At 39.1% G+C, this 16,254-nt stretch overlaps 1 protein-coding gene across 2 annotated transcripts in view; it reads left to right on the forward strand.

The window, feature by feature from the left end:
• hdac5 (histone deacetylase 5) overlaps window positions 1-16,254 on the forward strand; it is a 141,226-nt gene that overhangs the window by 32,300 nt on the left and 92,672 nt on the right. The window contains exon 2 of one of the 2 annotated variants that reach the window (XM_034189539.1): window positions 1,176-1,348. The exons of the other annotated variant lie outside the window; for it this stretch is intronic. Coding sequence (XP_034045430.1) covers window positions 1,327-1,348 — 22 coding nt within the window. The 5' untranslated portion in view covers window positions 1,176-1,326. The remainder of the gene's footprint in view (window positions 1-1,175; window positions 1,349-16,254) is intronic. 2 annotated transcript variants of the gene reach the window in all.

Below are 16,254 nucleotides of genomic sequence, written 5' to 3' on the forward strand. Positions count from 1 at the left end.
CTTCCTTAATGAAACTCTTGTGTGACTCCTTTATTTGAATAATATTTAACAAAGTTATAGCTTTTTGAATTAAATGGTTAAAAAAAATGGCAAAGGAGTATGAATGCCTTTAAATGACTGATCTGTGTTCGGCGTCAGGCCAGCAAACTGTAGACAGACCTGCTGTTGCTACTGTGTTGACTATATGTTTGTGTGTGTTGAAATGCATGTGTGTATTTGTGCACAAGTAAGGGGTGAATCAGAGTTTAACACTTTTCTTCAAATGACATTACAGCCTTCGATACCTTCCTTTGTTTTCTTTCTGGTGCACGTATGCAAACACTCCATGAAAGACCAGTAGGTGGTGCCAGAGGTCGAGAGAGGGACAGTAAGAATCTCCATTCATCTTGCTTACTGAGTCTGATGTAATTTCTTTTGAAAGAGAAATTGGCTCATGATCCATATCAGTGCATTACTATAAAGCAAAGAAAGGTGCTATAACTTATTCAATATTTTCAGATGAGGACACAATTAAGCATATTCCATGGAAGTGTATGTATATACAGTGTATCAAAGGTGGTGTTCTTATAGTGCTTTGACAATCACATGGTCTGAAAGTGACGTGTTAATGCTTCATATTTCAAACTTCATATTTGACCTCCTGTGGAGTAGACTGTATAGAATAAAAAGAATCTCAACATGTGATTATTTGTAGCTGATTGTGCCATTGTCAGTAATTGTATGGCAGAGCTGTTTTTTTGTTTATTTTGTTTTTGTTTTTATGAGCAGAAATCAGAGTTATTGGAATATGTTGCTGTGATATACAACCAAAACCTGTGTGAACTCTACAGGAAGGTGTCAGACAACAATAGAATGCTGCTCATTCATTATGCACATTTCCTCCCATTTCCTTGTACAATGGCAAAGCATGAACAAACCTCCAGGAAATGTTTTTAATGGAAACACATTCCTTCTCAAATAGTCATCAAACTGGCTTTATGTGGGAGTTTTGAATCCATGTATTCTGTGAACTATTTCCCTGGTCACCCCTCTTGTTAAAAAAAAAGGTGCAAAAACAGGTCAAATGAAAGTGCTGTAGTATTGAATCAATCAAATCATGTTGGATTAAATTAACTGTTAGGTTCTCCATGAGAACTACAATATGGTTGAGTTCATATTAGTTTTTTCTTTTACAGGAGGGACTCCCATTTTTTTGTCTGTCAATCTGTCAGATAAGGTGTGTCTGTGGTGGTACCATCATCTCTTCTCCAACACATGGCTGACCCAAAGGATCCACTTTAACACATACATACATCCAGGTGGAAGAGTTGCAGACGTTCAACCTTCATGAATTCACCACAAGCGTCATGTAAGTCTCTGGTTTCCTGTCTCTCAGTCTCAAATAGGTGTTGTACTTGACATTGGTGTACTCGAATGGAGTGGATGCTTCAGTTTATGCTGGTGTAACGGAACCAGAGACTGGATAGTAACTTGATTGTTGCTAGTTTGAATTAATGGACTAAGAAAAGCAAATACCTAGATGAAGGCAGCTGAGGGCTGGATGGGGCCTATACTGCAACTGTGGCCTCTCTTTTTACTTCCTGCTGTGCATCTGAAATGGGAAAATATAGTGTTCTTGCTGGCTGTATTGATTCACAGTAATAATATAGGATATCAGTATTTTATGCCATCTCTATATCAAGTCTGTCAAAAGATCATCTTCGCTTATAGCTCCATAAAAGCCATTCAGGATTGAGTAATTTCCTCTTTACATACCTTACTCTGTATTGTTTCATATTTACATGCATGGGCTCTATCTCTTATATTGATTGTATAAAATAATTCTTGAAGCCAAAGTTAATTTTAAATGTGTGAAGATGGAAATAACAGAAACTTACATTTGCAAGTTTTATTGTGAAATGAGTTAAACTACAACAAACAGTGTTTTCCCAAGGATTGTATTGTTGGCCCAGTAGTCATGCCCATGAATGTCTGTCTTTTTGTTGTTTAACAAGAAACTGTAAACTGGCAAAGCCACTGCCCAGCTATTCACCTTATTCACCCCCGCCCACTTTTACAACAGAGGCATTTCCGTTTTGTCTTAGGACTTCTGGTGAGCGGTGTTTTCAGTACAATGGAAGATATTACATGGGTAGAAACAAAAACCTTTTTGAAAAGCTCAAAGAGAACAACTCTGGCTCACACAGGGGTAGAGCTGAAACAACTAATTGAGTTAATCGATTAAAATCGATTATTTAAAATAGTTGTCAACTAATTTAGTCATCGATTATTTGCTAAATAACTTTGTTTTAATGCAGATGTTTTGTTTCTTTAATATAATCAACCGAGCTTTGCTTTGAATCTTGAACCAATGGAGTGCTTCAAGCTGCTGCTTCGTTGGTTTCATTTGTTTTATTTCGCTTTATCTTAATTTTTCCCCACTAAAACCCCAAAGAGCATATGTCTGTGAGGAATATTTACCTTTTTTATGTTAAACTGACCTGTTATGGTCTTCTGAAACAGGGATAGATGGATTTTATACTAACGCCAATGCTAATGTGTTAGCATGTCTATGGCGTTTTCAATGTTAAAGTTAGCATTAAGCTGCTGGCATTTCAGCATGTTTGTGCATTTGTTTTCTGTATAATAATTAATGGCTCAGCATTTGTTGTAAAAAAGTCGAATGTATTACAAATTATAATATTTTTAAATTATAATATTTTTAAATGTATTTTTATTTATAAATTAATAATAATAACAACAATAACTAGAAGCACTCAGAGAGTGCAAACCTCCGCCAAGGCCATGGGGTCACTGACGTCATAACATCTACACGCCGTGGAATCATTGAACCTAAAAAAGTCTAACGATGTTTGCTCAGTAGTAAAAAAGTTTCATCTGCTGTGACTGGATAGCTTGTATCCTTAGCGCTTGGCATCACAGTTTATAGCAACTTGCAGTTTTCCCAGAAGCTACTGTCATCTGAGCACTGATATTGATATTGCATGTGCTTATAGACCAAAACAAATAAGAGACAAAATTCAATTTATTATTCAACTAAACTGCAAATATATGAATTTTTTTAACATTTATGAAACACTTCTCTAAACAAGGCCATAGGGTCACTGACCCTAAAGTACAGTGATCTATTTCTTTTTGTCTCTTTCTCTAAAATTGTATATAATAATCATTAGATTATTAATATATAAACAAAAATAAATTTAAGAAATATTACAATTTGAAAACAAATGCACTCGAACGTGATGGCAGCTGCAACTGCTTAATGCTAACTTCTAACATTGAAAATGCCATAGCCATGCTAACGCGTTAGCATCGGGATCCGGATCGTGATCCGGATCACCACTAAAATTTAATCACTTGTTCCTCTTGTCATTTCCAACCACTCCACAAAATTTCATCAAAATCCGTTCAAAGCTTTTTGAGTTATCCTGCTGACAAACAGACAAACAAACAAATGCAACCGAAAACATAACCTCCTTGGCGGAGGTAATAATAGTAATAATAACTAATAATGCTGCAATACAATTTTAGAGAAAGAGACATGAGTCACATGTGTCATTGTGAAATGACCACGTAGTTTCCAAGTTATACAGAGAATGTTGCACATATGAGTCAGGCTACAGTTTTTGATTTAGGTTTTATGGTTAACTGGTTATGCTAATTTCTCATTTGCAGCAACAAAAATACTGCTTTTTTCACCATATATTTTATAACATTTTTATGTTTCAATGTTGTTTTATGGCAACTCAGCACTTTGATAAAGCAGTGCCATTTGAAATAATTATTTTTGTTCTTTATTATAAACTGTTTTATTCTTTATTATTTTATATTTCAACAGCCAAGGAACATTTGACGATTTGTTGATTTTCAAGTATTTTAAGTTTTCAAATAATGTTCTGTTGTTAAATAAAGTGATGGAAGGAGAGAAAATTTGTTTCTGTGGCACATTTAAAAAAAATTCCCAGTTAATCCAATTAATTGATTAATTGTGTCGAATCCCCATCAGATTCATCAATGATCCAAATAATCATTTGTTGCAGCCCTACCCAGGGGTTATAACAGAGTGGGAAGATGACATGAAAAGGTGGCCCTCGATTATTTTTAACTACTTTGTGTTGTCACTCGACGTGGACGGTTTGGCTATGAGGAACTACGAGCTCCTTGCCACACAGAGGTGTGGAGCTCGTATAAAAGCACAATCAAGTTAAAATACTACCCGACAAGTAGTACCACCATAATGCCAAGATTACGTAACGTTAATATACGTATGGTGTTATTTCATGCAGTGCTTGGTTGTATCAAATGCCAGAAAATGAGTAAATTAGATAGCAGCTAACGCTACAAACACAGCTTACCCGTTTGTCTCACTAGCATCCATCACGCTTCTTCAACAGAGCATTGTAGTCCAACCATTTCTCTGGGTAAGTATCCAGAACAGACATAGGGATGTTTGGGTGGATTTTTCAAATTCAGCGCTTTTAGCCAGCACCGGAGATCCTCGTTCTTTCATTGGAGGAGGGAACAAGTTAAATGCTTGTCCACAGCGCTCAGATCTCTCTTTTCATGTTCAAAACATCGTTCTGAAAGCGATAGTTTCCTCTTCTTCCAGTTGTTGTGGCACCCAAGAACTGAACAATTAATGCTACTCATGTTTGAACACTTCTACCCTACTGTGTTCCCACGTAGCTAATCATCAGATGCAATGGCAAACTGGAAGTTGCTTGACAAAATGGAGCCACCACCCTGACATCCTGAATAAGGTGAATAGGTAAAATTTTGCAGTGGGTGACCTCATGGCCCACAGCATACAGTTTATTTTCAATTTATTTTATTTGTATAGCACCAGCAAAGCTACCTCAAGACACTTCACATGAGTAAGATTAAGAAGAGGACCTTAGCATAGATGTTGATGTGATTTTGCCTTCTCTGACTCTGTGATCTAATTGACATGCCAGTCAGGTGACTATTGCTATGGTTGGTCATTGTCCCCCCTAATTGGACTATTTATGTGCCGAGTTAGTTTGATTTAGGCCAGAGGGCCTATGAGATATTGTGGCAAATGTTTGGTTGGCCTGAAAGACATAGGATGCTCCAGATTATATGCCAATCTGTTGCCTTATTTGTCAGGATGGGGATAATAAGTGGACCTGCTTAGCACTACTTCAGGATTTAATAAGTAACCATCAGTCCATGGTATTTTATCAAGCATTTTATATTAGCCATTTCAGACATAGGCCTTTATTTGCCACTGGTATGTGCATAGCAGACCACAACACAATGCAAGTGTCATTGACAGTTTCCACCATACACAGTTGTCATTTTCACACCCAGTGACCATTTTCCTTCTGTACCAAATGTACTTGCACTCATGGGTACAGGGTTCTCCCCAGACAATGGAACAATGGCTCCACGCTGTCATACTGCCATCTAGTGCCGCTATAGTGTACGGTCATCTCATGATATTTTAGCGGTAGACTTGGTGGGAATCTAACGGCACGCAAACCCGTTTTTGCGGGAAATTTCACATAAACAACTTCAGCTCTTTATTGTATCCTGTTTGCATCCAGATGACACAAACCATAACAAAACAAGCCTTACACGAAGCCGGCTCTCTGCATTTTTTGTTTCGTCTTGGCGGTGATGCAGCGATTGCTGGTCTGTCTTGGGAGGAGGCACGCCTGCGCTGAGCGTCACAGAAGCAGGTGCACAGCCCACTCCATCAACGCTGTCTGCTGTGGGATCGATCAGAGCAGAGGCTGAGAATGATACTGGAGCCTCTGTGACAGTGAACAGGGAGGGTTTTATGAAGAAAATGCCAGAACGGAATTCGAAATTATTCAGGTACCGAGACACACTTTGAGATTTTGGTGCTGGATAGCTCCGTGCATTATTTCCATTCTTCTATGTTTTAAAGGACATCGCGCTGAAATCATAGCATTTCCGAGTGTTTCCAACAGCGTTTCTTAGAGGAAACCGTACACTTGAATGCTGCTAATGTTAAAAACGGAACCACTAATTAATTACAAAGTTTACATAAATGTGATGTGGTGTTATGATGACTGTTTTTTTTTAAGTGATAACTGTTAATTTTGATGCAGTCACGGTAAAAGGAGCTGCTTTCCACTGTGCAAAAATTTAGTGTGCGTGCACATTACGCGATTGCGATGCATGCTGCTCTGTTACAGAACAGTCTCACATCAAGACAGACACTCAAAGTAAAATAAAAATAAATCCTACCAGCTCCACTGAGAAGAAGAAAAAAAAACCTTAACAGTCATCCACTTGTGATTTCCAAAGTCCGCTCCACCAAAGGAGTCCCCACGCATGGATCGCGCGTGATTGCCAGCCGGTGTTGCGGAGGTCCTCACAAAATTCTCTCACGGTTTGATAGAAAGTCCATTATCTCCTGAAAATAACATATTCTGACTTTTTCCCAATGTAAAAAAAAAAAAAAAAATCCATCTGTGTGTCCAGCCTGTACAAAACAGCATCTTGGAGACAGTCCGTGCACATGCTCACGGCAGGACTAAAATAGTGTCCAGCTACACAAATGGCAGCATCACCACACATTAGAATCCAAAATCCGACAGACTCTGAAAATATTAAGAGTTTTGGGGTGAAGTGTGTCACCTCCTGTCTGTCTGTACAGCCTCTGTAAATCTGAACCTTTACTTTCGAATGGAAGCTCACAAGCTTCATTATCAGACGAAGCAGTGTTCGTTTCTTCACTGTGTCAGCCTGATGTTTCTGCTTTTCCTAAAATGTGCACCACACGCTGAGAAATGCTGACAAATGCAAAGTAAAATGCAGAGTAGTAAGACATTTTCCAGAAATGCACCTGCTGACTCGGGGAGGAAAGCTGGACCTTTTCTTTTTCCATTTTTTGACAATATAGAGGGGTGTCAAAATCTGAATCACAAGGACAAGGTGAGATTTTAACACTTTGAAGTGAATGCCCCCAGCCTGGTGATATTGTGACTTGGGAATTAAAACTTTTCAAATTGAAAACTATGCAGGGAAAAAGTGTATAAAAAAAGTCTGGAATCTCCCACATTTTAAATTGTATTTCTGTACATTATTTTTTTTCTTTCAAATAAGTTTATTGCACATTTGTTACATAGAGTGTGTCAACAAAACACAAACATTTTAGATTAATTTAACTAATCAACACTTCAGCACAGAATCAGATGAGAAACAGTACTAAAAGATTTTCATTTTGTCTTTGGGCTTCAGGACACAAGGTCGGATAGGGCACCGAGTGGAAGTGTTGCACGCGGTGATAGTTCCCAACAGCACTGCTATACTAAACATTTATGGGGAGAACCCTGAGGTATGTTTGTCTAAAAATGAGATGTGGTCAAGTGGAAAGCTGATGCATTGTTATTGTCTGTTACAAGGGAGTTTTTCTACTCAATACACCCTAAAAGCATGTCTACAGTTGAATGTATGTAGCACAGTTTCTTTGTGTTATCTTAAAAGTTGTGTTAACCAGCTTTGTGGTGGAGTGACACAGAGAATTATTTTCCTACTGATATTTGTTTTCATGTACGAAAAGCTGTTGTTTATTTCTAAAATTAAGCTGTGACAAATGATGGGAAAAAACAAAAGTTGCAGTATTCCTAATTCCTCCAATCACAGTCAGTGAAGCCACTAACTCCTTTGGAGTTGTCATGGATGGCTTTGTGTTTTTCCTTTCTAGTTGCCTTCTTGTACAGTCACACACTTTTTGAGATCTGCCTATTCTAGACAAATTATAATGATTTTAGTTTGTCCAGTTACATATGGCCTCTGAAAATGGAGGGTTCATGTCTAAAAAATGGCTGCAATTCATAACGGTTGATGCCATATATTGTTAACCTTATTGGATTAAAAAAGAAAGTCTTTACTACTGTCACATCTTGATTGTTTCATGCCATCTCCATTGTGGTTGTGGATAGAGGCAAAATTAGAAAAACTGTTTGATTACATGAATAATTATAGGCCTGACTTTGTCTTTCTAGGTTTGTACAAATGCCATGTTGGCTCCTCATAGTCATTTTGATCAACATTCCTCTCTTTCCTGGTGTCCTCCCAGACTTATCTTTTCTTAAATGTATCATAATGCCATTGTTGTATATTCCGGTTGGCTGAATCACCAAGTCATTGCTTTGCTTGATGTACAGGTTATTGTGGATGATTATAGAGGGTGTGGTTGAGGATGCTGGGAGTCTTTAGTACTGGGTTTCTTCAGAAGAGCCTTTGGCACAGTTGCACTTAGCTAGTTGTCATTGTTACTTTTGGAGCCTCAAATGAGGCCGATCATTTGCATTGTGAGGGAATGTTGGCATTGACATTTTGACCCTGGCAGCACACTTCTCTGGACATGGTCCAGGAGTCAAGTACCTCAGCGTTGAGGATTCCAGCGAGTCACCTGCTTACGGTAGACAGATGGCTACTTTTGTGAGGTGAGTATGGACTGGCTGCCTGCCTGAGTGGGTTCCATCCTGATTCCAAGGCAGTCCCAGTATGGCGCTGCAGCACCGTTGCATGCTACCACACCTGTTGAGAATGGCTTCATTTACCTGTCTCCACTTACATTAGTGATGTGAGTGAGGACTTTAATGCTCCTAATTTTTTATATATATATGTATATGTGTATATGTATATGTGTATATGTATATGTATATGTGTATATGTATATGTGTATATGTATATATGTGTATATGTATGTGTATGTATATGTATGTGTATGTATATGTATGTATGTATATATATGTATATGTGTGTGTGTGTGTTATGACTATTACTACTGGGTTTTTGATAAACATTAAGTCCAGATCTTATTGAGCATGGAAACCCGGCATGGATGGCTCTGAAATGAACTAAGCCCAGGTATTTTCTCTCTCTCTCTCGTGTTTTTTTTATTTTTTTTTATTGATGTGATAATCGCACATGATGACAGCATCTCAACACCGGAACTTTTGATGGCACTGTACCACAATGCTATTCTGAAACTCACCCAAAAATAGCAGTAGAAGAAACTCCAGTACTTTTCCACCTACTCTCCTGTCACTTGTCGAAGTAGTTTTGCCACGTTATGTTTTTATTTCCATCACTTGCTGACAAACTGGAAAAAACCTTGCACAATAAAAAACAAAACATGTTTTTCAACATGTTTAGATCTACTAACATTGTGCTTCCTTTGCTTCATTTAATGACAATTTTAAAACTGTATGCAGTGTTGTATCATGTTTTATCTTTATTTTATTGTTGCAGTAGTTAATGATGTTCACATTTAGTTAGAGTTAAAATGGGTTCTCAGTTGAGGGGGCCTAAGTTAATGTGTTTCATACTGATGGACAGTTATGTCTACTGACTACAAGGTGGCAGTATGCGCCTGTTAATCTTTAGAAAAAAACAGCAGTTCTAATTGGTGTTTCACAGTTATGAATCTTCCGCGTCTGGCGGTCTATGACTCACGCAAGAGGTCAGTTTCAGCAGAGTTCGGTGTAAACACAACTCGTGAATTCTGGACAGTAAGACAACATCGGGGCAGAGCAGAAGTCCATCACAGGTGCTACACCTCTTCTAGATAACCATCTCAACTTAGGAGAGCGTATAATCATCATAATCGCCCATGAACACTCTAAATCAACGCACATCCTCGCTTTGCCATTGTTTACATGCATTGTGAGTAGGCATGGGCTGGTATGAGATTTGGATGGTATGATAACCGTGGGCAAAAGTACAGCGTATAGCTTTAAAATGTGCTTTAACAACATTATGGCTATTTGCATATGAAGCATGCGTGATTCAGGTGCACTAATTGACGCGATGTCTACCGCTACAAGCACTGATACATTTAGAGAAAATACCAAAATAATAGTCTCTCTTTTAGACATGTAGCATCTGCCCCGTGGAAAACATGACTTACTTCCTGAGGGAGAAACATGGCTGGAATAACGTCCGGAACTTCGGATGCTCAGTATTGGCCCAGCTTCACCAACAAAGTGCTTGGAATAGATGTATTTGTCCTTCTTGACATGTTTGTGGGAGAAATTTCATCGACCACAAGCAAGACTCAAGTCCACCGCTTGTACTTCTTAGTGGTTTTAAAGATGGGATAAAGTTTACTCCTTCCATGTAATCCTTTGTGGGTATCTTGAATCACTCCGAGTCCGACACAGGCCAAAGCTACGGTGCTTTGTTTCCACCGTTTTTGGCTTGAAGGGCTATTCCGCAGAAAATTAAACTAAAAAGCTGACTTGGTCCTTTTAGACGGAGGGAAAAGGTCAGTGCAGGCTTCACCTCCTTCAGCCATGATGCAGAGCTAGCTAACGTTAGCTGCCTGTTTGTAAACAGAGACAGAGGTGCACACCAGGGGGAAGGGCGGCAACTGCCGCCTCCGCTCTGCCTATCAAGAATTCTCATAACCCGCTCATACCGTAGGGACAGCATAACGGAAAATTTTAGTGGTTTTGATACTGTGGCTTTTTGATACCGCGGTATACCGTGAAGCCGGTTATTGGCCCATGTCTAGCTGTGAGACAGTGGAACTCTGCTGGCACCGCGGTGCATTCTGGGAAGTGCAGGCAGCCGCCAGGGGCATTATGGGAAACGCTGAAATACCGAATAAGCAGAAGAAGTGTGTACAAAAAAAAAGCGAGTATGTCCTGTAATGTGGTTGTAATGTTTGTTGCTTTGTTCAAAGTAAAGAAAGGGGGTAAAAAAGGAGAAACGTGAGGCCTGGTCATCCTTTTGAGAAGTTACAACTAAGTTCCTACAGCTCGTAGCTTTGTCTCAACGGTGTAGGAACTGTACTTCCTTTTTGTGACATCACTGGTAGGAGTCAAATTACTGGTATATTGTCCATCAGCATGCATGCTCAAGCAGGAGGCTGCCATTTGGTCCCGTGACTGCTCACACGGACAATCAGCCAGGCAGTGACATCTGGCGGCTAACATACGTGACCCGGCCTTTAAGCAAGACCGGCGCGTATTTAAGGCATGTGTTTATTTTTTTCGGGCAAAGTTTTGACCTGGCAATTAAAGGAGGCAGGCCCATATTTAAGGTCAGGTGTTTAATCAAGGAAATGTGGTACATGAAGAAGGTCATACATCAGGCATACTGAGGATGTATGAGTTGCAATCAGTTATGCTAATAATTGTTCCTCTGTTTATTCACCTCCACATCCATGCAAAGTATGATCATGTGTGTAGAGCTTATGCAGTGTCAAGCATTCCACTATCAGTGTGTGTGACAGAGAGTCACATCCTTTCCTGTAGTTAATCCAGGCTGTGCTCAGGCTGCATGCATGCTTTTGGAGTCTTTAGTGACTGGTTTATCAAACAGTAGCTGGTGCTTTGACTCTCTCGTGTTGCTTCTAGTCCCCCTTCTGTTCGTATACTGACACAGTGAGTGTAGCCAATGTAATGTCTTGACAGCATCTTCCATGTTGTGGAGAGTCAAGTCATTCATCTGTACACACTGTATGCCTGTGTGTGTTGACTTCCTGACTGATTGACTGCAATTTGATTGTTATAGATGCAGATATAGTGCACATGCACACAGACAGCAGTGTGACTCCAGGGGTTGAAGCGCCTCAAATAGAAACGCAGAGATGACTCATCCTCTGAGCTACTGCAGTATACACACACACACACACACACACACACACCTTTAGCAGATGTGTTTTATATGTGAGACATATTGCATGAACTGTTTCATCATTCTCCTCTGCCCCTCTCTCCAAGTGATATTTTTGTTTTAAGGGCAGTATCATTGACATAGTTTATTTTCAATAAATAATAATAATTCTTCTTTCTCGTTGTCTTTTTTTCCCACCTATATGTGGAATTTGTTTGGAGGTGTTGTGCCCCACATTTGAACAGGCTTTAGTGTTCTGCTCATGCTTGCTTTGATATTCAGGAACAGCCTGTGGTTGACTTTTCTGTACAGCTTCCATTCAAACAAGTAATTATCTTGGATCATAAGTTAGAGTCGGGAGACAAATCTCTGTTACCTGGTGTTTTGAAGTGTCCTGGAGCAAGATAGATGGTCAACCACAAGTTGCTGTGTTGTGGGTTTGAGCATAGTGCTGCAGGTGGTCTACTACCTCCAGAAATCATCCAACAGGTTGTTGGTGGCAGGGTTAGCACTTCATTCACAGTAAACACATTCATTAACCTTGCAACTGCGCCAGGGTGGATACTGGCATGGTGCTAGGTGTTATTCCATAAAGATGCAGTAGTGCATCCTAATGTCTGTCTGTCTCTCTGTCTCTCTCTGTCTGACAGTTTGCTACCTTGGCAGGACAAATGAAACCTGAACACTGACAAGCCCAGCTAACAGGCTAACCCCGGTTTGGGTGTTTAGTAAATCATATTTTCGGGAGTTGTGTTGTGGTTCTCATAACTGTTTTGCTTTGGTGTGGGCATTAAAAATTATGATCTGCTTATTTCCTCAGGTTGTTAATCCATGATTACAAACATCACAAAGCTACAGATAGCTTAGCATCCAAAATCACATCACATAATAATTTCACTCAGTGAAAACCGACCCAGACACATCTTAGATGAACTGTTCAGAGAATTAACCACACAGAAAGCCATATTATTACAGATATTTGTAATAAAATGCTCAGAAAGAAAGACAGGCCTTCATAGTAGCTGCAGCCTGAGATGGACTCTGACCAAATGCAGGGTCAACATACAAGCAAATAAAAGTCAACACACACGCTGTCACTCAAAGCGGCAACGCCCTTCATGAATCAAGAAAAATGGAATTTGTTGCATATTGAACGTGATGGTAAACATGATTACGATGTCTGAAAGGCAGTAAATCCATATTTAAGTTATGTCATTAGAATTCAACTTGCATGTATTTTGATCAAAGGTGTTATTTGATTTCTTCAACTTGCTTCTATTTTCCCACAAAAATGACAACACCCATGGCCAGTATTTACATCTGAATTTATTTATTTAGTTTTCTTGTTTTGCGTTTTAACCATTGGGTATTTCTAGTAGGATTTACAAGACACAGTCTTCAAAATAAATAATATCTATTTGAAGTCAATCTCTGAGTCATCCTTACTTAAGGACAGCCACAGCCTTTCACACTTGAGCTGAAGGTAATGGTGGCCATGAATGTGAAGTTGTTGTTATTGTCGTCATCTTGGAGACATTTTATCAAAACTGAAATATGTTCAAGTTTTTTTATGTTTAGCATTAGATTGTTTTAGTCACTCAGTTTTCAAAAACTGACTTACTTGGAGTCACTGAGTGACTCCAGCTGTATTTACTGTGCAGTACCTCATTGTCTTTCTTGTTTTGTGTATTTCTTAATCAATGATGTAAATGAAGTCCAAGACATTTTCATGTTTGTTCCTTCATGCTCATGTGTCAGCACCCTTTACTGACTTCTTTAAAGGAAAATGGCTGTAAAAGTTATGATTTCTGGTAACAGTATTGATTATGTTCAATGTTTGTCCAATTACGTATGACCTATGAAAGTGGAGGGAGTGTGTTTTAAAATTGGCTGTCAGGGTTACTGCAGTATTTTTGTTAAAGTGTCTGAAGATGATGACTAAATTTCTTTGTTCTAGGTCTGTTTGGATGATCCTGTTGTACCACTGTGTCAAAGGAATGGTTACTTAGGGTGGTGTTTGCCAACCCCTGACATCAGGGACCCCTTACCTGTACATTTTCAGCTCTTCTGACTCTCACTTACAGACTTTTGCCCTTCTCCCTGTGCTGCTTCCTGCAGCATAGGGAGAAACATTCTCCCACTCCTTCTCCTTTGTACAACAGTAGCATAGATTTAATCGATACACTGCTGGCCAACAGTACCAGTGGTGGTCACTGCTAACCTAGGCCTCGGCAAGTCTGGTACAGAAATCAGATCTGTGGTGTGCAGATTTGGTTTGACGCAGACTTCACACTAGATGCCGTTCCTGACACAACCCTCCTCTGTGTCCAGGGTTGGGGCAGGCACGATGATTACAGTTGCTTGTGACGCCACCCCACTACATGGGTTGGTACTTTGTTTACACAGCAGCATGTACAACATGTGGGTAGGTCACATTCTTGAGAGATCATTAAGGGAGAGAAAAGGTGTTGTTGCAAGAATGGAAGCATCAAGCTGAGTGTTAATTGGGTGACATTTCTGATATAATGCATAGTGCATTGGCTTTGCTCACTTTCAAAGTTGAAAAAAGAAATTGAACACCATTATTTATACATTTAGTATTCCACCTTTTTGGAATTGGGAAGGAATTGATTTTTACTAATCAAAGAGATGTATAACATTAAATTAATTTTATTTTGGCTCATGTCCTCTCTGAAGAGAGACATACAAAAGGTAAACTTCTCTAATTCAGGTAACGGCAACATGACACTATACACCAGGGGTGGGCGTCGAGGGCCGAGACAATGCAGGTTTTCCGTGTAACCAATCACCTCAGCAGGTGGGTTGCTGATGAGCTTCTGCTCTGAACATAAACACCTGGTTGTCAATGAAATCACCTGCTGAAACACCTGATCTTTAATGAAATCACCTGCTGAGGCGATTGGTTGCATGGAAAACCTGCAGTGTCTCGGCCCTTTATGGCACATGATTGCCCACCCCTGCTATACACAGTGAATCAATAACACAACATTAAGTTAACATGAACCACAATAACAATATTTAAAACCTCAAATCCCTGAACTGGCGTGGTGCATTGAAGCACAACGTCTGTTGTTCACTGTTGTTACCTAATATCGCTAATTTCTCCAAAAATATTAGTCCTATCAACTTTCCCTTTTCTCAGCATTCATCCTTGACCCAAAATACATAAGCATACCAAATGGGGAATGTCAGCTCTCCCTAGTTTCTTCGTCGTGGAAGCCATACACGCGCACACACACACACAGGCCACTTGGTATTATAATATAGATGTCGCATATACACGTAAAAAAGGACTTGGAAACTAAGATGCTAATATTGGGGCATTGAGTGTTCTGTTGATATATTTGACCCTCAATTACAGTTATTATTGAAGTCAGACTTGAACTAAACCACAAAAGTTAGAAATGATTTTATTATTATTACTATTGTTGTTGTTAAATCTAAATGGTTACATGTTTCAACTTAGGCTGTTTCACATTTTAACAAAAGTTTCTGGTTATATTTTGATGCCATTTAATCTATTCCAATCCCTTGATTTCAATCAGTTGTATGCAATTTTTCAACAAAAATATGAGTTTCTGCTTTTGTGAGATTTTCCAAAATCTGATTAGTGTGAGATTGTGTGATGTGCCTGTTCTGCAAAGCAAAAGTTCTCTTGTAGCATCATCTAAGTCTGTGATGGGCTTTACCCCTTGTTTCCTACAAGAAACCATGAAATTGAAAAGTGTTATTCCAAAACATTACATGACTCTGACAAGACTCAATACCAGTAGAAAAACTGCATTCAGTGTTTAGAAATTTGAACTGTAGATCATCAAAATATTCACCTGCAGAAAGAAGTGTGATGACATTCACTTTCATCAGACCAAAAAGAACAGGGAGGAAGATGTGCAGCCATTCTTACTCCAACCAGACTGGCAGCAGCAGCTTTGAACATGTCCAGACATGCAGTACCCCATTCACTGCATTGCTCATGATGCAGGTGGATATAAGCCTAGTAACTGTGGAAACCTTGGGGAATCCCCCTGGCAGATCTATGTGCAAGCATTCTGGAGTGTGCCATGAATCATATGAATGCAGTGTGTGCACACAATTAAAATGAAATTGCCATTTCAGCATGAGAAATACATTTGCAAGTGCACAAATTAGCCATAATTGGATGCTTAAATTAACCAGGAAGGAGTTTCATAAAGAAGGCCATATTTATAACACATAAAGTAGATATCAGTACCTTCAAAATAGAATCAGTTTGAAGTTTTATTTACTGCCCACATGAGCTTTTCTACTAACAAAATTCGACCACAAAATATTTTTTCAGATTTCAGAGGTTTCTTCCACAATAACTATTTACCACAGATATGCTAAATTTACATATTTCATAGCCAGTATAGATGGCATTAAGGAGCCATGAAATGGAAAGGCTTCTATGAGTGTTCTATCAGTGTCTCAAACATGGATGCTCACAATAGTCAATGTAATATTTTCCATAGTTTGAGCATACATAAACTTCACAGTTTAGTGTCAGTGTCTGTTGTTTGACTATAGTCCAAGTCTGGGTGTCCATGACAACTGCCACAGAAAATTTCAGGCCTCTAACTCCATTATTTG

Source organism: Thalassophryne amazonica, chromosome 16 (assembly GCF_902500255.1).
Source record: "Thalassophryne amazonica chromosome 16, fThaAma1.1, whole genome shotgun sequence".
NCBI lineage: Eukaryota > Metazoa > Chordata > Actinopteri > Batrachoidiformes > Batrachoididae > Thalassophryne > Thalassophryne amazonica.